The 24,262-nt window shown below is 23.6% G+C and overlaps 4 protein-coding genes across 4 annotated transcripts; all 4 read right to left on the bottom strand. All coding sequences in view use genetic code 6, as the record gives it.

The window, feature by feature from the left end:
* Positions 1-1,182: 1,182 nt before the first annotated feature.
* Positions 1,183-2,697, bottom strand: TTHERM_00142240 (signal recognition particle 54 kDa protein SRP54, putative; the record flags this gene model as incomplete). Its single annotated transcript, XM_001011062.1, has 2 exons — positions 1,183-2,186; positions 2,319-2,697. 2 exons carry the CDS (start codon positions 2,695-2,697, stop codon positions 1,183-1,185), a joined length of 1,383 nt encoding a protein of 460 aa, XP_001011062.1.
* Positions 2,698-3,509: 812 nt separating this feature from the next.
* TTHERM_00142230 (MutS domain III protein) lies at positions 3,510-7,555 on the bottom strand (the record flags this gene model as incomplete). The annotated part of the gene is made up of 3 exons (XM_001011061.1): positions 3,510-4,371; positions 4,543-5,160; positions 5,262-7,555. The coding sequence occupies 3 exons, from the start codon at positions 7,553-7,555 to the stop codon at positions 3,510-3,512; spliced, it is 3,774 nt and encodes a 1,257-aa protein (XP_001011061.1).
* A 540-nt stretch (positions 7,556-8,095) lies between these two features.
* TTHERM_00142220 (transmembrane protein, putative) lies at positions 8,096-13,876 on the bottom strand (the record flags this gene model as incomplete). Its single annotated transcript, XM_001011060.2, has 9 exons — positions 8,096-8,161; positions 8,224-8,937; positions 8,996-9,442; positions 9,503-9,995; positions 10,050-10,258; positions 10,308-11,527; positions 11,579-12,171; positions 12,246-13,155; positions 13,357-13,876. 9 exons carry the CDS (start codon positions 13,874-13,876, stop codon positions 8,096-8,098), a joined length of 5,172 nt encoding a protein of 1,723 aa, XP_001011060.2.
* Positions 13,877-17,410: 3,534 nt separating this feature from the next.
* TTHERM_00142210 (transmembrane protein, putative) lies at positions 17,411-23,630 on the bottom strand (the record flags this gene model as incomplete). The annotated part of the gene is made up of 10 exons (XM_001011059.2): positions 23,602-23,630; positions 23,299-23,523; positions 22,680-23,020; positions 21,561-22,470; positions 20,900-21,492; positions 19,629-20,848; positions 19,371-19,579; positions 18,316-19,315; positions 17,540-18,253; positions 17,411-17,476 (listed from the first exon to the last, which is right to left on the bottom strand). The coding sequence occupies exons 2-10, from the start codon at positions 23,493-23,495 to the stop codon at positions 17,411-17,413; spliced, it is 5,250 nt and encodes a 1,749-aa protein (XP_001011059.2). The 5' UTR covers positions 23,496-23,523; positions 23,602-23,630.
* Between the last annotated feature and the right edge of the window lie 632 nt (positions 23,631-24,262).

Below are 24,262 nucleotides of genomic sequence, written 5' to 3'. Positions count from 1 at the left end.
ATGAATTAAGATTATTCCGTTTAAACTTATTATAATTTTATAAAGCTAATATTTTTTTATTTAATATTCAGTTTTATATTGCAAAAATTGTTTTAAATAAGCGAGACAATAAAAATCATTACTATTATCCTTATTATACTTAAGAAAATATTTTTTCCTTTTCTAAATTAAAGTTATGAGAAACATTAGCGATTTAGCATTAAGTTTTATGTTTTATCATAGAAAGCAAACATTCATAGCTTAATGGAGAGTCATTTGAGTTTGAGTGTATTTTTTAAGTTGCTAAAAAATTCGGTTCATATGTTTACTAGAAATCAAGATAAAATTCTTTCTCTTTATATTTTTAAATATTATTATTAACTCTTTAAAATCTAAAAAAGAGATTGGATTAGGATGAATAATAGATTATATCTCACAGTTAGTCTATTATTTTAACAAAAATACAATAAGAAGAAGAATTAATTTGTTTATCATCCCCGTTTTTCTTAACTTTAAATTTTTATGCCTAAGTACTAAATCAAAAAGTTAAAAATTTTTTATACTTGAAAACCAAGTTTATTAAATAAATTAATTTATAAATAGCAAATAAAACCAAAAAAATTTTTTTTAATTGTATTTTTTGATAAATAATTTTTGTAAATGATTAATTACTAGCTGTTAGTAATAAGAAATTTATAAAATACTAAAAATATGAAATAATTTATAAACAAATGAAAAACATATAATGTATTCAATCTTTTCTTAAAATAAATTAAATTCTATTTTATTTGCTAAATAAAGTTTTAGAAGTTTAGTATTTCATTTTAAATTTGTTACAATCGACACCATTTTACTACAAATAAAAACTCTAGAATTTGTTACATTTTAGACACAATAAGTTTTTTATTTTTTTCTAGTATGATTTTTATCAAATTTTCATGCCAATTTGGAGTTTTTAGTTTTTTTTTTAAATGTAAAATATAATATTTCTTGAAATAAAAAAAAACTATAGAGTAATAAAACATAAAAAAACATTTTATCATTTTTATTGCAAATAATTTTAAAGAATAAATAAAATATTCATATTATTTTTAAGTAATTTTTAATTTATTGCAGTTATTTGGTCTTTGATTTATTAATAAAAATTTTCGCAATTTTAAATTTAGCAAGGTTTTGGCTTGGTAAATTATAAGGTAATTTATTTCATTATTTTTTGAACAAATTTTGCAATAAATCATTGATTCCATCAACTTTCTTCGCATTTCTTTTTGTTTTTGAGTCGGAATCTTTCATGGATGGCATAATTTTTTTTAAAGTCTTTGCAAATGTTTTCTGCTCATCAATAAGTAATTTAACATTTTCTATTGGCTATCCTGATCCTTTGGATATGCGAAAAAGCTATTTTTAGGTAATTTGAGTTATACCGTCTAACTCATCATTACTCATGCTGTCCATAATAGTTAGAGATTTCTTGATCTTGTTAATTTGTTCTTTTTCGCTGATTTAGCCTTAAATAATATTTTACATTCCAGGAATCATGCTCATAAACTAATTTAATGAACCCATCTTCAATATACTCTTGTAATTTTACTATAAAGCTCTTAAAGTAAATTAACCTTTTGCAATTTGCTTTATGTTTTGCTACTAGCTTTCAAGATCAATAACCTCAGACACAGTTTCAATCATACCTTTAAAATCTCCTAAGCCAAGCAATCTTTTTACAAAGCTCTCTGCTTTAAAAGTCTCTAAATCATCAAAGTGCTCTCCAGTCCCTAGAAAAATGATAGGACTTTCAGTAGCTGCAACAGCACTTAATGCACCACCACCTTTAGAATGCCCATCAAGTTTAGTAATGATAACACTACCTACATCTACTGCTTTTTTGAATGCCTATGCTTGATTTAAACAAGCCTGGCCATTTGAGCCATCCATAACAAATATGCATTCGTTTGGGCAAACCGCTGAATAAATTTACTTCATTTCATCAAAAAGCTCACTTTCTTGCATATGACGACCTGAAGTATCTATTATAATAACTTCGAAATTTTGCTTTTAGAAAGTCTTAACTCCTTCAATAGCAATAGCCACAGGATCTGTCTCAGTCCTGTTTCCATAAAATGGGATTCTAATTTTTGTTGCGATTTGTTAAAGCTAATCAAATGCACCTGCTCTAAAAGTATCTGCACAAATTAAACAAGTTCTCCATCCTATTTAATAAATAAATTTGTTAAACTTTATTTTTATTCTTGTGTTAATTTTTTTACATTTTTTATTATTTTTTCTTTTATTTTAAAATAATTCTTTAATAAAATCATAAACTTTATTTAAAATTTCAATACCTTTCTTCTTCCAGTAGTTAGCGTATTTTGCGCACGTTGTCGTTTTACCAGCTCCTTATAAACCTACAAACATAACTACATTAGGTTTACCACTTTTAAGAGAAAATGGCTACTTCTTAGGATCAAGCATCTTAGTCAATTCCTATACAACCAATTATTAAATTAGTTTTTTTTTATTTACTGCTTCTTCTATATTATTACATTTCTAAAGGATATTATCAGATAGTTATTTAACATACTTTACGTTGATATCAGATTGTAATAAAGCTAATTATATATCCTTTAGTACCTTATTTAGCAATTATTTATCAAAGTGATAATCCTTGTTTAAATTTGATAAGGCATCATTAATTTTTTTACCTAGATCGTTTAGCACCATTTAAGAAGTAAGAATTCTAATTTAAATTTATAATTTATATTAAAATTTTAGGAATATAATAATTTTTTTAGAATATTATATTTTTTATTTGATTTAATTATTTTAAGTAATATAAAATAGTCATTTCGAATTACCATATTAAAAAAGAATACTTTAAATTCTAATTTTCTATTTATCTATAATCAATTATTTTTTTTAATTTATATAAAGTATATCTATCTTTATTAATTTGTTTTGAACACGTTTATATTCAAAAGGCTTTAATTAAAACTTTGAAAATTATTCCACTTTAATTTAGAATTTTAGAAAAAAAATCTTAAAATTCTAGATTAATTAAAGCTGTTTTTGGTAGATAATCATTAAATATAGAAGAATTCTATAAATCTATTGTTTTACTACTTGTGTTTAAGAATTTATAATTTTCTATAAAATGAAAGCATAAACACAAAAATAATATGCAGATATTATATTATAAATATATGATTGTTTAAGTAGTCTATGGAATAAGCATTAGAAGGAGAAAAAAGAGAATGGGAAAATAGTCATTTTTCTTATTTTATAAATTAGAATATAAAGAATAATATATTAATTTTTTTATATAATTTTTGGAAAAGTAAGGTTTTTTGTAGAGGAATATTATATAATTTATATTTTAGATATAATAAAAGTTAAATTTTATTGTATATTAATATGTAGTTATTATATTTTTTATCGTAGTATTATAGTTTTATAATTTGCAAAACTTATTTACTCTATTTAAATGATTTTCATTTTTTAAAAAGAGTTGATCTATCTTGAGCTTATTTGTGAATTCAATGATTTTAAGCATTCATTAATGATAAATTTATAAGGCAAGATCTAAAATGAGATTCAAAAATTAAAGATTTTTCAAACCCAACAATATCAAGAACATTTCTTGAAAAAGACTGCTCAACTTATCCATCGCATAGTTTGTATGTAAATTTGATTTAGTTTTTTTCATTTGGCACTAATTCATATCCCATTTTGAATAGCTTTACCATAGGGCTATTTTAATATTGCTCAACAAGAAAATTAGAATGTGTAGAGAAGAGACAGCAAGACTTATTTTTTTCAATAATATACTGTAAAACTCCACTAGCTAAAGCAACACCATCATAAGTAGATGTTCCTCTACCAAGTTCATCAATAAGTACCAGACTGTTTTGATTCGAATTCTTTACTATCTATAATGTTTCTTCTAATTCAATATAGAAAGTACTTTTACCTTAAGAAAGTAGGTCTCTCATACCTATTCTTGTAAATATTCTATCAAAAGGAGAAAATTCTAAGTACTGGCAAGGTACATAACATCCTACTTAAGCCATAATAACAATCAAGCTTGCACTTCTCAGTATTGTTGATTTACCTCCCATGTTAGGGCCAGTTATTATTTGTACTCTAGGATAGTTAATTTTATTATGTTAAGTATTTATTATAATACTATTGGCCTAAAATTATTTTTTCAGAGCCACACAAGGATGCTTTCCTTAGATAATTTTAAGGTAATTACTCTCATCTTATTTTTGATCAACAATTACAGGTCTTGTCATAAATCCCAGTTTCTATACCATAGTTTCATGGAAGGAAACTTGAGAAAGAGATATGAGACAATCTATTTCAGCTATGACATTAACTATTTGATTCCAATTATTTCTAATTTTTTAAAAATTAAATAAAGTTATCAACATAACTTTTTTAAAGATTTAATTTGTTTATCTTTTGAAAATTTCAATTAAAATTCAACATATGTTACAAAAATTTAATATTTAATTTAAAATAAATATTTTTTAAAGTATAAAAGTTTAAATTGAATTAAAGAATTACCTGTATTTAAAGAATTCATCAAATATAACACATGTGAAGTCTCCAAGAAACTATTTAAGTTAATCTTGTAGCAATAGTTGTTTGTTTATTAGCTATTTTAACTATGGGGTATGAAAGCGCTATGTTTTTTTAGTAATTGATGTCAGTTCAAAATCAGCAGGTTTTTTATCTCCCTTAACTAATTCAATAGGAATCTCAAGTTAATAAGGGGCCTTACTATGGCAAAATTGAATCCTATCATCCCCAAATTGTTTTCTAATTTTTTTGATATAATTTGAAAATTCATTTTCATGATCTTCAATCTCTTTCAATTTGTTATCATATGCTTCACAGATTCCTGGTACAGGAGTAGGAATATGTTTTTTAGAACCAATCCATAATATCTTTTTTTCAATAGAAAGTATCTTTCTTAAGCAAATATCATGTAAATTATCATTTGGATTATAATTTTCATCTTTTTTATTTCCCCCCACAAGCATTTTCAGTCTTTTACTTTTGAAAGTATTGCTTTCTAAAAAGAAGGTATCTTTAATAGTTATTAATATTTATTTTATATCTTCAAAAAAATTCTTTAGTTCTCTTAATCTTTGCTAAGACACATCTTCGAAATAAACGCCTCTATTTATTTATTAATAAAATATTTACTTAAAAATGATAAAATAATTTTAAATTTATAAATGATTGATTGAAATAGTAAATAAATTATTAGTATGTTTTACCTGCTCTTATTTTTGACTCTATACGAGTAGAGTCTCGAAAGTATATTCTCAAGATCACTTAAATTTGAAAGTTTATCTCTGAATTGATCTCTAAGTAAATTGTGATTTTATAAATCTTCTATTGCATCAAGTCTTTATTCAATCTATTGCTTATCTATTAAAGGTGAAGCCACCCATAGCTTAATTAATCTTTCTCCTGGCTTTGTACATGTTCTATCTAAAAGCTAAAGTAAAGAGTACTGCTTCAATAAAAAATTAGATTCTTTGTTTCCATATGATACTTCTAAAATATCTAGATTGCTTAGAGTTTAGCTATCCATAATTAACCTTTTATCTTCATAGTTGTTATCTTCTTATTTTTAAACATCTTCTTATTCCATATGTAAACTATTGATTTATTCGCCCTCTTCTATTTTATAGTCACAATTTGATTCTTTTAATTCATAATCTGAAATCTCTCTATTGTTTTCATGATCAATTCTGATAAAATTTGCAATTGGTATTGTTTCATCAAAAAGTAGATTGCTTTTCATATAATACATTAGTGCACTTAGTGCTGAATATGTTAGCTAATATGACGGGTTCTCTTCACTTCTTGAATAAAAATATAAACACTTTGGCCACATATTTTAAATGTCATCACTCCCAAAAATATCAGCTATATGATTGAAAGCATATGTAGGTTTCCAAATTGTTTCTTCATTCAATTAAGTAGTTAATGGTTTAGTTGGTAATTAGGACAGTAATCTCAAGCTTTCAATGTCTGTAGTTTGTTTTCTATAAATGATTTCTGAAGGCCTATAAACATAGATGATTTTTTGAAAAGTTGAATAAATATTATCATCTTCAAAACATGCAAGCAAAATTTTTCCAGTTATTGAGTCAAATAAAGTTAATCCAAAGGTAATTTTTTTACTAAAAGATTATTTTTCTGTTACAATACTCAAAATATAAGTGCTAGTACTGAGCTGTAATTTTCTGCCTCTTACTAATTGAAGAGCAGCTGTACCTTTTGTATAAATTGCTACAACATCCCTATTCATAAGTTTATCTCTCTCAGTGAGCTTGATATTTTAGCTTTTCATTTGCTTGATTCTTTCTTTTTATTGCTTTTCAGTTTCTAACTGGTCAACAATAACAACTTTTAAATTGCATTCTGTCAATTTACTTAAATAAGGATAAAGAATTTCTTCTGGAAACCCACATTTATTTTTCCTAGAATATTTTGGTTACAATATTTAATTACATACGAAGGAATCTTCATAATATGCTTCATAGAATCTTCCTAACTTAATTAATACTATTTTATCGTAATGATCACTCTTAATTCTCCAATATTCTCTCATGTAAGGTTTGAATATCTTAAGTTAAGATTCTTCAATAAAGAGAGTTGTTGGATCATAATTTTCACTTCCAATTTTATTGCCTTTCTTATCTTTGATATTTTCTTTTTGTAAGAATTCTGGGAGCTCCCCTACATCTGTTTCATCAACTATTTCTTCATTTTGTGCACCTTATTCTTTATTATCTATTTTTTAAATATTTTCATCAAAACTATCGCTTTCTTCTCCTTATTCTTTTTCTAGTGGATATTTTAATGCCTTTAATTCTACATTCTATAAAATTGCTTATTATTATTTATTACACTTTTCGAAAATTTAATCCTTTGTAACTTTTTTTAACTTTTTCCTTTTATTAAGACTATCATTTAAATCTATCTCTTCTTCACTATCTATTTCATCTGAATATATATTTTTTTATTTTTAACCAGAAGTTTTTGTAGAAACACTTAAACCTTCATTTTCTATCTCCATTTCCATTTCATTCAACTATTTTTTTTATGAATCACTTATCTATTATTTATTTAAGCTGGCCTTTTTATCATTTTTGTCACCATTTTTCTAATTAGATTATTATAAATTTTATGATTTGATATTCTATTTTGCGAATGTATAGTTCTTTATCAAATCAAGAATATTCTCATTTTCAAAATCTAAGGAGTTTTGGTTATTTTCTTACCATTATTCATCTTCAAAAACATCTTTGAATATATTTGTTTCTTATTTATTAGTTTCTTAAGACTCTTAATTTTCTTAGCTTTACTAATGTTCATTGCTTTTCTTTTTTGATGATTTCTATTATTTTTACTTAGGATCTTTAATATTAAGGTTTCTACAAAGCAATTCTTCAACATTCTTCTTCTTTTTTGAAGAACTTGATCTAGAATCTTTTTTCTTTTCAGTTTATTCTTGGAATAAGACATCTTACTTTATTGTTTTTTTGTTTGGCGACATTTAAAGCTTGTAGAAATTAATTTTTTTAAGATATTTTAATAAATAATACTGAAAACATAAAAAATATATATTTATATATTAAAAACAAGATATTATAATAATTTAATGTATTTGGCGGAAAATTAAATTTTAATAAACAATCAGAATGTGTTAGATTTATATCTTTTTAACAATCTATATTTATATTATATTAATTATCCATCTATAAATATTAAGTAAATCAAATTATAAATAATTAATCATTTAATTAGTTTAAAGCAACAAAAATTTTATTAGAATAGATAAAAAAAGTTCTTTTTATTATATAAATATTAATATAATTAATTCCTTTCTTCATAAATTTTTTAAAGATCACAAATATTTGCTAAAATAACAAGGTTATAAAATATAAAAACTCAACATTCCCAAATAGATTATTTTTATTCATAAAAAAATATTAAACACTGTTTTCATAATTTAACCAGGGTAAATATTTTAAGTTAAAAAGTACTGAATTTAGAAATATTACACTGTAATATATATTTATTATATATTAAGGAATCATTTTGGTTTTAATTTATAACAAGATTTCCTAATATTTTTATTTTAATTGTTATTATCATCTTCCTATTTAATTAATAAAAAAATTTTAATTAATATAATTAACTTCATCAAAACAATTTAATTACATTAAATTCTTTAAAATTTGAATCTATTTCTATAATTACAGAGGAATTAAGCTCAGATATCTTTTCTATTAAGTTCATCTACTTCTCAGGTATGTTACTTTCTAGTTATGAATTTTGCTTAACAATTTTGGAAGGATCTACATTTGAGTGAAATTATTATAAAACAGAGGGCTTTTCTTCATCTATTTTTTGCAGCTAAAATAACTAAAACTCTTAGAAATTTTGGAGACTATTCAATCCCGTTAATTTTATTTATTCCTTAGCAAATTAACTTCTAGTTCCTATTAGCTATTAAGAGAATATTTTGGCTTAAGGAGATTCATTATTTGCACTAATAGTATTTCTTATTTTAGGCGTTCCAAATTGTTGTGACATGATGTTTACAGAAGAATACATTCTTGTGAGACCAATTTATTTTATTTGATTTGGTTTATATTAAATTGTGAATTTACGTAAGATTTATTTGTTTCTCATATCATTACCCTCTTTGTCTTAAATGAATATGTGGAAGCTGTATATTGCTAAACCTAAATTATTGATTATTCTAATAAGTATTTCTGGCTCATCACTTGGCTAGGGAATACCCCATATATGAATTATTCCGTCAATAATTTAAAAGTTCAACCACTTAGGAAGAGGGTTATTTTTAACAAATCCAACAGGAGAATATTACATATTTAAAAATTTCAGAATTTTTTGTACGCAACCATCTTCCTATATTTAAGAAAAGAAATCTGTTTAAATTTTTATAATTTATTTATTCATTTTTTACCTTATTTTTACAGAAAGCTTGTAAAGTATCAAGCTCTTAAGGAATTGTATGAATGCTTTCACCATATGAAGGATTAAAAGAACTTGGATTTCCTGTTAAAGCGCCTGAAGCTTCAAGAGCAATAACCTCAGCTAGTAAGTTGAAATCGTATTATAATTTGCAACATATATCTAACAGAGTCTGATTAATTATTTACTGATTTATGAAGATTTCTGGGAAAGGATTCAAATTTATGTAAAGCTGTTCTTTTCCTTAAGTTTTAATTGTATCAGGTTTTTAACAAAGATCATTTTCAGAATTTCCTCTTTCTGATAATCGTTTAGTATTCTCTCCAGAATAAATCTATGATTAAATATTTGCATTAATTTGATTTTATTTATTTTCACCATTTTGTAAATCTAAATCTATCTTCTTTAAAGTTTCTACATTGTAATCATTATTTTTTAACTAATTATTTTTCAAGTTTTCATTAAATTATTAACTTTTTGATTCTAATTTATGGTTTACCTTGTCTTATTACTCAATAACTCTATGAATAACTTAGTCATCCTTTATTTCCATTATTGGATTTATGACTAAATATTTTTTATACCAATCTTGATATCCAAAATTTTTTATAGAACATTTCTTTAATTTTTCTAATACTTCTAGTGTTGTTGGATCATTGTCTAAAACAACCTAATAAGCCAATCTTTTTACAGATCTCACTAACCTGCTATCATGGAAATCAAATTCTCTAGGATCTAAGTAAGGGAATTTTTTAGTATTTTCATGATATGCCTTTTCAAGTTTAGAGACTAAATTGTATACATCTATTGTTTGATTCAATTTGTATTCGTCTATCAAAGATTATTCCAAAGATTTGTCTTACTTTCTTAATATTTTCCAAAGGGCTGAAGCGTCTGATTAAACTTTTCCATATAATATTATCTATTTTTTAAAGAGTTTCCCAGTCACAGCTATCTCATTTTAGTACATGTGTTTTCTCTCTGAAATAAATCTATTTTAAGGCAAAATTTTTTAAATTAATTTACTAAAATTAAATAAAAATTACAAATGAATCTCAGAGCGGTATTTCCAAATACCAATAATACCAACAATAGGACCAACAACTGAAACTATTAGCTAAAAAGCATAAAAAAAGGGAATTTAATTAAAGGTCATGTTAAAATCACAGTGAGCTTTTGAATATCCGTCATCAGCAATGACTCTCACAGTTGTAGTGGTCCAAAAATACGATGCTGTCCTTATCCCACTAAAACCCTTTTTTTTCACAAATAATTAATGAAAAATATTTATTAAAATAATTTACCAAGCTTAGATTATTAAAATCTATCCAAGAGCCTGTTAAGATTTACTATGGGGGATTGTCTCCGTTTAAAATATATGATAAGTATGTTATTGGCAACCCATCAGGTTGGATAAAGGTTTCTAAATCGAAAGAAAATTAGAAACGATCTACTATTGGTAATTATCCATTTGAATAATACTTCTCAAGTTGACCTTAGAGTGTTTTATTTGCATTCAATTAAACAGGTTTGTGTATTTAAATAAAATCAGCTTCTTTGAGAGAGATTTTTATTGTTTAGTCATAATTATTTGAATCAGAAATTAAGAATGTTATTGCAACTTATGAAAGGTCTTGTGTTTAATTTGCTATTTAAATACTATTGTTCATGATAGCATTGACAAATGAAGTTTAACCAGTTATCTTAACGCTTGTTAAATCGTCTGAAAAAGAAGCCAATACACCTTCAAATATTTTCTTGACAAATTTCCCATTTGATGTTATCTAAATTAGAATACTCACTTGTTGAGATGGAGTTGAAATGATATTGCCAGAGTCTGAAGCATTCTATTATCTTAATTTCTAAGAGTAATTAAACTTTAAGGAACTTACTATAAAAAACCTAATAGGATATTCTACTTTTGAGAAAGCTAATATTTTTTTTAACTGCTATTGAATCTATTAATATACACCTGAGTGGGTGTTTGGAGTGTAATTCACGCCATCATAAAAGTTTAAATCAAATGGAACTTAAGGATCAAATTTTTATGTAATATATCCATTAAAATCAATGAAACCATTTTATTGAAGTAAATTGAGCAATACAGAAGCAAGAGTCTAATCAATTTTAAGTGAATTATTTATTAGCTTTTGGGATTACAGCTGGACTTATACCTGTAAGATTAATATATTTTCACCATTCTTTTCTGTTGAGAAATCATTAAGAGTTCCAAGTTTATCCACTACCATTGTTATTTGAGATTGAGATGGTAAAAAAGTAATCCATGGAGGAAGATTTTATTTACTAAATTAGCGGTAATAAAAGGCATTGCTGATTTAAATTTTTTATTCATTAAAGAGCTAAGTATAAATTATTCTAATGTTTTGCCCAACAAGCAATTATGCTCCTTAATCTAAAGTCTAATAATAAAGTAAATTACCATTATTATCTAGTTATTATACTTAAAATTAAGTGTGGATAGTTATAGATGGTTAAATTGGAACATACCTTAGTCCAGTATTTCCTAATTTTAAATATTTTCAAATTATTATTTAAAAAATTAAGAAAATTTTACCTAAAAAATATAAATTTGTTGGGTTAGAAGGGCTTAAACAAGAAGCAGAAGAGTATTCGTCTAAAAATTCTATTCTTTATTACTCATAAGGATTTGAAGGATCCTCAATATTGACAAGACTCAGTTAACCCTTTTCGACTTAAGAAACTACTAAGTATTTCTCATTAAAAATAGGAGTGACCCATTATGCCCAACCTTAGAGAACAAGTTGACTTAATTTTTTTGGTTCAAAAAAATTTGTGATATCAAAAATAAATATTCCTTAAAATCCATTAGCTAAGTATAGTAATTTATCATTTTATGAAATTATAGCTTGCTCTACACCTATCTCATTGAATGCATATTTAACAATTGGATCTATTCCTGGCTGTAAAAGTTAGAAAAAAATAGTTCCTATTTCTCTACAAGCACAAACAAATTTAGTAGCATCAGAAGTAAAATCACATCTCTCAAAACCACAAGCGTATTAATTTGCGTAACCATTTGTAAGAATTAGAGATGACAAGTCTTATGGGTTATCAAACATATAGACTAGCACACCATAAAAACTATTACCAACTACAACTTTTGTACCATCTTTACTTATCCTAACGCTTTTTAATTGATAAAAAATTAATTTAAATGATAGTTAAGTTAAAATTAAAAAAAATAATGTTTCAAATATTACCTTGTATATTCTGTATATGATTATTTGTTTTAAATTAGTTAGTATTGATTTTTATATTATGGATTTGATCTATCAGAAATATCAAATGTTACTAAGCCTCCTTGTTAATTTGCAATAAGCAGAGTATTAAAATCAAAGGTGGTAGTTATAAGCGAAATGGTGCCCTTCGTTTATTAATATTTTATATAATTGGCATATTATTTTGGATAAAAGGCGTCAGTTATGTCGAAAATGAAAATTCCTACTGAAGCAGCTGTTACCATAACTTCTTTTTGTGTACACTAAATACTAAATTAATTTTAATCAGGACTCACAAATGTTAAGGAGGATTAAAATGTATTAAATAAATTTGGGAAATCTTAATTTGTATTAGGCTAAACAAGCTTAAAGATAATTAATTGTATTCCATCAGTCACATAAATATATTAATTTTGATTTTTAGAAAGATTCATGCATAGAACCATGTAAGAAGCTTTTAGATTTTGGATAAAAGTAAGCTACTTATAATTTTGACTATTTAATTAATATATTTTGATTCCTGTGCTTCTATGACCAATAAATAATAAAGATCCATCTTAAGAAATTTCCATAGTCATAACTAGAGAATCTGGAGCTGGTATAACAAGAGTAAAAGATAAAGATACTTTACCTTTTTAAGAATCATCATATAATATAGATGGATCTGCATAATATAGGCCAAAGTATGCATCAAGTGCATAAAAAGCCTTTTAATCAGGGGTAAAGGCAACATCCCATATAACAAAACTTGGATTTTAAATACATCTAATATATTGTTAATTTATATTACTAATATCTAAAATAGTAAGACCTGAAATATGATTTGCAACAGCAATAAACCTCTTTGAAGGATCGTATCTGAGGGTATAGCTATTAGGAGCAAGTGCAAAATCTAATTAAAATTATTAAAAATAAACTTTATTATCATTGTATTAATTAAAATTAAAAATAAAACCAAGTACTAATTAGAAGAAGGAAATAAAATTATTGATTTGATTTTAAGAATTTAATTTAGCTTTAATCATTGATTATATTGAAATAGATTGTTATTTATTCATTTAATGAATAAATTTATATGAAGAGAATATATTACCTAAGGGGAATGACAAGATTTGTGGACTGGCTAGATCAGTAATGTCATAGGTTAAGACAAATCCATATGATAGGCAGAATATATATTTTTAATCAAAAGAAAGTAAGACATACTAATAAGAGGGTTTAAATGAGTTCTGAGTAAATGCTGTAATAGATATTAGCTTAGGATTTTATTTGTCAGAAACATTGTAGATAACCAGGCCTTACTTCTAATCAGCAATAAATAAGATATTATTGCTTACTTTACATGCTTAAGCATATTAAGAGGGTGCTACAGATACTATTTAAGGTATGTAGTAATTCTGAAGATCAACAATATGTACTCCATGATAAGTTGAAGTTACAAATGCATAGAGACCATCATCCGATACGCAATTAACAAGTGCAACAGAAGAAGCTTTTTGTTTAAAATCAAGCAAAGATACAGGATTTGGATGCATAATGTTGGAAACATTTGCAAGCACGTGAGCTATGAAAAAGTTTAAAAAAATAAATATAATCCTTACTATCTAATACATTTATTTCCTCTCTTTTACTTATATATTAATTCAATTTTATTATTTTAATTAATTATTGTAATTATATTTTTAAAAATTTGTATATATAGAAAATAAATTGAAGTATCTTTTATTTTCAGTAATAATATACATATTTTAGCCTTTTAATGATTATTATTATCACAATTTTTTTAATATTCAAAAGATTTGTAACAAATTTAAAAGAAAATAGAATAAATCATAGTCTGTCTATAAGCTGTATATACAGTAACCTAACAAATATTTAAAGACCAAATATATGTATTAAAAATGTGTTTCAAGTATTTTAAATAAATAAATATTTTAAGGGAAGCTGCCAAAGGAAATAAGTCGATAAGAATTTATTTTATCCTTATATAAAATCTCTTTGTTTTTGAAAAATTAGACAGTATAATATTGTTTTTTAATCTAATAAAAATGTAGAAATTAAAAGTATTACAATTTTAACATATTTTTTAAGTAAGTCTATGATAAGTAAAATTAATAATCATGTTTGATACTTTAGAGAGAGTGTAACATACACCAAAAATAAATCAAATAAATAATATTATTTCAATTATTTTAAATATTTGTAATTAATCATTCTTAAATATTCTTTCATTTATCTCCTAATATTAATTAATATTTTAATTAAAATCATAATGTGTTTTCTAATGAAATTAAACAACAAAAATCATGTCTAAAATTGAAAAAAAAATTTTTTTGAAAAAAAAGTTAATTAATTTTAAAAAAAATTTATATGAATACAAATAAAGCAATTTACGTTGAATTTTTTTTAAAAAAATTGACTTTTGCCTTTATATTAAAAGTAACATTCGTAAAGAAAATTAAATAAATAAAAAGGTCATAAAAATAGATGATTTTATTTTAGCTTACAAATCAATATCTAGATTTATTGTTATTTTTTATAATTTACATAAATTTTAAAAAAAATCAAATAACATCATTAAAATAAATCAATTTTAAAAAAAATTATACAATAATTTATTAATTTTAACAACGAACATTAAAGCAAATAATTGTTTTTTTTAAGTTTATTTTTTTGCAATACTAAATTTTCATATAAGTTATTTAATAAATATTTTTCTTTTTAAACTCTTTAAAAATAATGCTATTACTTAAAAAAAAAACAAATATAAGAAAAGTTAACTCTTTGTTAAATATAAACACACTTTGATATTTAAATTGATAAGAGAAGATTGAAAGAGTTTTAATTTATCCTAAATAATAAAATCTGAATTTTCTAAAATTGATTACACTAAACTTAAAAGATATTTAATATTTTGTATGCTTTTTGAAATCCTTGAATTAAAAAGATGATTTTAATTAATTATGTAAATATTAATCTGATAGATAACTTGTTTGTTATACATTACATTAATATTATTGAATTAGAAAGATCAATTTATTAATTTATGTGTAAATAAATATATATGGTAGAGGAAATTAAATATAAAAAATTTTGTAAAATAGTATATTTATGAGTATATTTTTTAGATTTATTGATTTTTATTAAAAAATTATTTTTACATAACTTGGAGAATGATATCATTGCTAAAGGATATTTAACTAAACTTATGAATAATAAGTATATTTTATACATTTTAAAGGTTTTTTACTATCTTTGTTAAGATAAAAGAATCTACTAATTAATCTCTCTTTTTATTACTTTTTGTATATTTAAAAATCAAATACACAAATTTAAACAAAAATGGTTATTATAAATTAGTTTTATATTTAAAATTCTTTTAAACAAAAATAACTTAAAAATTTACCTGAAAATATTGAAAATACATATAAAATGTAAATATTTTAAGGTAAAAAACTCTATAATTTAAATTAACGTTTCTTAAAAAAAGACCAGCTTAAAAATTAAATAATATTAAAATTAGAATTCCTTGTATTTAATTGTTTTGTATAATTGATATGAGGTGATTTATTAATCAATATACCCAAAGTTTTAATTCAAAAGCAATTTATTTTCTTAAAAGTTCAATATTTATATATAATTTAAGGGAAAATAATAAAAATCAAGTTTTAGGAATCTTGTTTATTTATTTTCTTGCCTTCTATACAAAAATGAACTTATTAAATACACAAATTTAAACTTAAAAAATGTATTCCTATTATAAAATAATTTTTTTTAAAAAAAATAATTTTTATTTTGTATTTAAATATTTATTTATTTTTATTATTGTTTGGTATTATTAGCAATTATAAAAAGTAAATTTTAACTCAAATACAAGTAAATTAAATTGAGTAAATTTCATTTGAATACTACTCAATTTTATATTTATTAGACAGCATTTATGACTCTAGTTATCCAGCATATCTTAAAAAACTAAATTTTATTAGATTTATCGTTTTACATAAGTTTATGAGAACTATTGCTTTTTAATACTAGAAAATGAAATATTCAATATTCTTTAGGGAATTTATTTACCAAAAAATATTGTAATAATAAAATCTAATAAATCTAAATAAAAAAATAACCATGAATAATATTTAATTATAACTCAGACAATGATTTCATATTTGCCTTAAAATATAGATTTTATATTCAATTAAATCAAAAGGTTTAATATTTAATCTTATTTCAATTTTAATATTGTGAGAGTGAAAAACAGATTAATAATTTTATTTTTAAATTTTTCCTTTAAAAAATTAAGCAAATAAAAAGATAACATGGTAATAAGTGTTATATTATTTGATACAGTAGAAACTGTTTAAATTGGCCTCTATCTGGACCAAAATTTTAGTAAAATTACAAATGTCATGCCAACTTATTAAGATATTATGAATAATTTTATTAAATCTGATAACAATAAATGTGTGGACATTTTTTAAAGACCATAGTTTTTTCCTTATTCAAAAATTTTACAAATAAATTTAAAAGAAAATAAAAATTATTAATATTCTGTTTATGAATCCTATGTATGTAAGGAAAGCTTAGTAAAATTAACATATAAAATGAATTTATTTCAAGTGTATTTGAAATTATTTAAATAAATATATATTTTTTTAGGAAAGCTATTTAAGTAAATATGTAGATAATAATTTATATCGCCCTCTGTAAATTTTATTTGTTATGAAAAATTAGCCAGTATAATATTGTTTACTAAACTAATAGAAATATATAAATTACAAATCAATATTATTTATCAAACAAGTATTCACATTCAAAAATATTGTTCAAGTTTATGGTATATTAAATTAAAAATTAATCAATTATTTGGTACTTTAAAATGTATAGCCAAACGCCTAATTAAAATCTAGTGGTTTGGGTATTAATGAGTTTAAAATTAAATAAAAATATATTTGAAATTGTTAGTTCTAAGCCATTTTTTTAATTCATTTTTATTTATCATAAATTTTGGTGAAAATTTTATAAAAACTTAAATCCAAAAATATTTTTACTTAAATGATTTCATAATTTGGTGGGTAAATATTTAAATGTAAAAAGTATTTAATTTACAAATATTACAATATAAAATCTATTTGATATAAATTAAAGAATCATTATGGTTTAAATTTATAACTAGATTTTCTAATATCTTTATTTTAATTGTCATTATCAACCTCCTTTTTCATAAACAAAAAAAAAATAAATTATTTTTATTAACTTAACCAAAATAATTTAATTACATTAAATTCTTTAAAATTTGAGTCTATTTCTATAATTACAGAAGAATTAATCTCAGTTATCTTTTCTTTTAATTCCATTTATTTTTGGGGTAGGTTACTTTCTAGATTTGAATTTTGCTTAACAAATTTAGTAGCATCTATATTTGAGTGAAATTATTATAAAACAGAGGGTCTTTCTTCATCTATTTTTTGCAGCTAACATAACTAAAACTCTTAGAAATTTGGGAGACTATTCTAGCCAGTTAATTTTGTCTATTCATTAGCAAATTAGCTTTTAGTTCCTATAAGCTATTAAGAAACTATTTTGGCTTAAGGAGATTCATTATTTGCACTCATAGTATTTTTTATTTAAGGTGTCCCAAATTGTTATGACATTATATTTACAGAAGAATGCATTTTTGTGATACCAGTTTATTTATTTTGATTTGGTTTATTTTAAATTGTGAATTTACGTAAGATTTGTTTGTTTCTCATATCGTTACCCTCTTTGTCTTAAATGAATATGTGGAAGCTGTATATTGCTAAACCTAAATCATTGATTATTCTAATAAGTATTTCTGGCTCATCGCTTGGCTAGGGGATACCCCATATATTAATTATTCCGTCAATAATTTAAAAGTTCAACCACTTAGGAAGAGGGTTATTCTTAACAAATCCAACAGGAGAATATTACATATTTAAAAATTTTAGAATTTTTTGTCCACAACCATCTTCCTATATGTAAAAAAGAAAAGAAAATTGTATAAATTTTCATAATTTATTTATTTGTTTTTTACCTTATTTTTACAGAAAGCTTGTAAAGTGTCAAGCTCTTAAGGAATTGTATGAATGCTTTCACCATATGAAGGATTAAAAGAACTTGGATTTCCTGTTAAAGCACCTGATGCTTCAAGAGCAATAATCTCTGCTAGTAAGTTGAAATCATATTGTAATTGGCAACGAATATCTAACAGAGTCTGATTAATTATTTACTGATTTATGAAGATTTCTGGGAAAGGATTCAAATTTATGTAAATCTACTCTTTCCCTTAAGTTTTAACTGTATCAAGTTTTTAACAAAGATCATTTTCAGAATTTCCTCTTTATGATAATCGTTTAGTATTCTCTCCAGAATAAATCTATGATTAAATATTTGCACTAATCATATTTTGTTTATTTTCATCATTTTGTAAATCTAAATCTATCTTCTTTAAAGTTTCTACATTACAATCTTTAATTTTTAACTAGTTATTTATCAAATTTTCATTAAATAACTAACTTCTTGATTCTAGTTAATCGTTTACCTTATCTTATTGTTCGATAACTCTATGAATAACTTTTTCACCCTTTATTTCCATTATTGGATATATGACTAAATATTTTTTATACCAGTCTTGATACCCAAAATTTTTTGTAGAGAATTTCTTTAATTTTTCGAATACTTCTAATGTTGTTTAATCATTGTCTAAAACAACCTAATAAGCCAATCTTTTTACAGATCTAACTAACCTGCTATCATGGAAATCAAATTCTCTTGGATCTAAGTAAGGGAATTTTTTAGTATTTTCATGATATACCTTTTCAAGTTTAGAGACTAAATTGTATACATCTATTGTTTGGTTCAATTTGTATTCATCCTTTAAAGATTAATTCAAAGATTTGTCTTACTTTCTTAACATCTTCCAAAGGGTTAAAGCATCTGATTAAACTTTTCCATATAATATTATCTATTTCTTAAAGAGTTCTCCAGTCACAGCAATTTCATTTTAGTACATGTGTTTTCTCTCTGAAACAAATCTATTTTAAGGTATAATTTTTTATATTAATTTATTAAAATTAAATAAAATATTACAAATGAATCTCAGAGCGGTATTTCCAAATACTAATAATACCAACAATAGGACCAACTACTGAAACTATTAGCTAAAAAGCATAAAAAAAGGGAATTTAATTAAAGGTCATGTTAAAATCGCAGTGAGCTTTTGAATATCCGTCATCAGCAATGACTCTCACAGTTGTAGTTGTCCAAAAATACGATGCTGTCCTTATCCCACTAAAACCCTTTTTTTTCACAAATAATTAATGCAAAATATTTATTAAAATAATTTACCAAGCTTAGATTATTAAAATCTATCCAAGAGCCTGTTAAGATTTACTATGGGGGATTGTCTCCATTTAAAATATATGCTGAGTATGTTATTGGTAACCCATCAGGTTGGATAAAGGTTTCTAAATCGAAAGAAAATTAGAAACGATCTACTATTGGTAATTATCCATTTGAATAATACTTCTCAAGTTGACCTTAGAGTGTTTTATTTGCATTCAATTAAACAGGTTAGTGTATTTAAATAAAATCAGCTTCTTTGAGAGAGATTTTTATTGTTTAGTCATAATTATTTGAATCAGAAATTAAGAATGTTATTGCAACTTATGAAAGGTCTTGTGTTTAATTTGCTATTTAAATACTATTGTTCATGATAGCATTGACAAATGAAGTTTAACCAGTTATCTTAACACTTGTTAAATCGTCTGAAAAAGAAGCCAATACACCTTCAAATATTTTCTTGACAAATTTCCCATTTGATGTTATCTACATTAGAATACTCACTTATTGAGATGGAGTTGAAATGACACTGCCAGAGTCTGAAGCATTCTATTATCTTAATTTCTAAGAGTAATTAAACTTTAAGGAACTTACTATAAAAAACCTAATTGGATATTCTACTTTTGAGAATGCTAAAATTTTTTTTAATTGCTGTTGAATCTATTGATACACACTAGAGTGAGTGGTTGGAGTGTAATTCACACCATCATAAAAGTTTAAATCAAATGGAACTTAAGGATCAAATTTTTCTGTTATATATCCATTAACATCAACAAAGCCATTTTATTCGAGTAAAATAAGCAATCTAGAAGCAAGAGTTTAATCAATTTTTAGCGAATTATTTATTAGCTTTTGGGATTATAGCTGGACTTATACCTATAAGATTAATATATTTTCACCATTCTTTTCTGTTGAGAAATCATTAAGAGTTCCAAGCTTATCCACTACCATTATTATTTGAGATTGAGAAGGTAAAAAAGTAATCCATGGAGGAAGAGCTTATCTACCAAATTAACGATAATAAAAAGCATTATTGACTTAAATTTTTTATTCATTATAGAGCTAAGTATAAATTATTCTAATGTTTTAACCAACAAGCAATTAAGCTCCTTATTCTAATGTCTAATAATAAAGTAAATTACCATTATTATCTAGTTGTTATACTTAAAACTAAGTGTGCATAGTTATCGATGGTTAAATTGGAACATATCTTAGTCCAGTATTTCCTAATTTTAAATATTTTTAAATTATTTTTTTAAAAATTAAGAAAATTTTACCTAAAAAATATAAATTTGTTGGGTTAGAAGGGCTTAAACAAGAAGCTGTAGAACTTTCACCTAAAAACTCTATTCTTTATTACTCATAAGGGTTTGCAGGATCCTCAATATTGACTAGACTCAATTAACCCTTTTCGACTTAAGAAACCATTAAATATTTTTCATTAAAAATAGGAGTGACCCATTATACCCAACCTTAGAGAACAAGTTGACTTAATTTTTTTGGTTCAAAAAAGTTTGTGATATCAATAATAAATATTCCTTAAAACCCATTAGCTAAGTATAATAACTTATCATTTTATGAAATAATAGCCTGTTCTACAGCTATCTCATTGAATGCATATTTAGCTATTGGATCTATACCTGGCTGTAAAAGTTAGAAAAAAATAGTTCCTATTTCTCTACAAGCACAAACAAATTTAGTAGCATCAGAAGTAAAATCACATCTCTCAAAACCACAAGCGTATTAATTTGCGTAACCATTTGTAAGAACTAGAGATGACAAGTCTTATGGGTTATCAAACATATAGATTAACACACCATAAAAACTATTACCAACTACAACTTTTGTACCATCTTTACTTATCCTAACGCTTTTTTATTTAAAAAAGATTAATTAAAAAGATAGTTAAATTAAAATAGAAAAAATTTTAATTTTTACCTTGTATATTCTGTGTATGATTGTTTATTTTAAATTAATTAGTATTGATTTTTATATTATGGATTTGATCTATTAGAAATATCAAATGTTACTAAGCCTCCTTGTTAATTTGCAATAAGCAGGGTATTAAAATCAAAAGTGGTTGTTATAAGCGAAATAGTTCCCTTTGTTTATGATTATTTAATATAATTTTCATATAAATTTGGATAAAAGGGATCAGTTATGTCGAAAATGAAAATTCCTACTGAAGTAGCTGTTACCATAACTTCCTTTTGTGTACACTAAATACTAAGTTAGTTTTAATCAGGACTCACAAATGTTAAGGATGATTAAAATGTATTAAATAAATTGGGGAAATCTTAATTTGTATTAGGTTAAACAAGCTTAAAGATAATTAATTGTATCCCATTAGTCACATAAATATATTAATTTTGATTTTTAGAAAGATTCATGCATAGAACCATGTAAGAAGCTTATAGATTTTGGATAAAAATAAGTTATTTGTAATTTTGGCTATTTAATTAATATATTTTGATTCCTGTGCTTCTATGACCAATAAATAATAAAGATCCATCTTAAGAAATTTCCATAGTCATCACTAAAGAATCTGTAACTGGAATAACAAGAGTAAAAGACAAAGATACTTTACCTTTTTAAGAATCATCATATAATATAGATGGATCTGCATAGAATAGGCCAAAGTATGCATCAAGTGCATAAAAAGCTTTTTTATCTGGGGTAAAAGCCACATCCCAAGTAACAAAACTTGGATTTTAAATACATCTAATATATTGTTAATTTATATTACTAATATCTAAAATAGTAACGCCTGATATATGATTTGCAATAGCAATAAACCTCATTGTAGGATCAAATCTGAGGGTATAACTATTAGGAGCAAGAGTAAAATCTAATTAAAATAAGTAAAAATAAAGTTTTTTATGATTATAATTAATTCAAATTAAAAAAATAAGCCCAAGTACAAATTATGAGCATTAAATAAAATTATTGATTTGATATTAAGAATTTAATTTTGCTCTAATCATAGATTATTTTGTAATTCATTATTATTTATTCATTTAAAGAATAAATTTATATGAAGAGAAGAGAATATATTACCTAAGGGGAATGGCAAGATCTATGGATTGGCTAGATCAGTAATGTCATAGGTTAAGACAAATCCATATGATAGGCAGAATATATATTTTTGATCAGAAGAAAGTAAGACATATTAATATGAAGGTTTAAATGAGTTCTGAGTATATGCTGTAACAGATATTAGCTTAGGATTTTATTTGTCAGAAACATTGTAGATAACCAGGCCTTACTTTTGATCAGCAATAAATAAGATATTATTGCTTACTTTACATCCTTAAGCATATTAAGAGGGTGCTACAGATACTATTTAAGGTATATAGTAGTTGTGAAGATCAACAATATGTACTCCATGATCAGTGATCCTTATCGAATTAATCGATAATTATCGAATAATATCTCAAAAAAATTTTTATAATCGATAAGTAAATAATTAAAATGTATTATAAAATTCTTGTTCGATAAAATCATGAAAAAAATTTAAAATATCGATAATTTATCGGTAAACCGATAATTTTTTATTTTTTAAAAATATTTTATCGATAAACTGAAAAAAAAAATTTTTTTCTAAATAGATTATCGATAAACTGATAACAATTTTATCGATAAAATTTATCGATAAATAGTATTTTTTTAGGATCACTGTCCATGATAAGTTGAAGCCACAAAAGCATACAAGCCATCATCCGACTCACAATTAAGAAGTGCAACAGAAGAAGCTTTTTGTTTAAAATCAAGCAAAGATACAGGATTTGGATGCATAATGTAGGATACATTTGCCAGCACGTGAACTAACAAATAGTTTAAAAAAATATATAAAACTCTTACTATCTAAAGCATTTAATTCTTCCCTTTTATTTAATTCAATCTTATTATTTTAATTAAATTATTTATAGCATATTTTGAAAATATATATAGAAAGGAAATTGAATGTTTTTTAAATTACCAAATATTATCTTTTATTTTCAGTAATAATGTACTTCTTTTAGCCTTTTAATGATTCTTATTATCAATATTTTCCCATATTCAAAACATTACATACAAATTTAAAAGAAAATAAAAACGAATCAAAATTTATCTATTTGCTATATGTAAGGTAACCATAGAAAAATTAAAAAACCAAATAAATGTATTAAATATGATTTTCAAGTATTTTAAATAAATACATATTTTAAGGAAAGCTGTAAAAGTAAATAAGTCGATAAAAATTTATTTTATCCTCTGTAAACTTTCTTTGTTTTTGAAAAATTAGCCAGTATAATAATATTGTTTTTTAATCTAATAAAAATATCGAAATTAAAAGTAATAAAATTTTAACATATTGTTTAAGCAAGTCTATGATAAGTAAAATTAATAATAATGTTTGAATTTTAAAATGTAAGATACAATAAAAAATAAAAATCAAATAAATAATATTGTTTTAATTATTTTAAATTTTTGTTACAAAACATTCTTAAATATTCTTCAAATGTTTCCTAATATTATTTATTAATATCATATTGTATCTTTTATTTTTAACCACAAAAATTATGCCTAAAATGTAAAATGGAAAGAAAAAATTTTGAAAGAAAAATTATTTAGTTTTAGATAAGGTTTATATGAATAGA

The sequence above is a fragment of the Tetrahymena thermophila genome (assembly GCF_000189635.1).
Source record: "Tetrahymena thermophila SB210 genomic scaffold scf_8254747, whole genome shotgun sequence".
Taxonomy (NCBI): domain Eukaryota; phylum Ciliophora; class Oligohymenophorea; order Hymenostomatida; family Tetrahymenidae; genus Tetrahymena; species Tetrahymena thermophila.
Note: the sequence above shows the minus strand (reverse complement) of the source record. Positions and strands in the feature narration are given on the sequence as shown.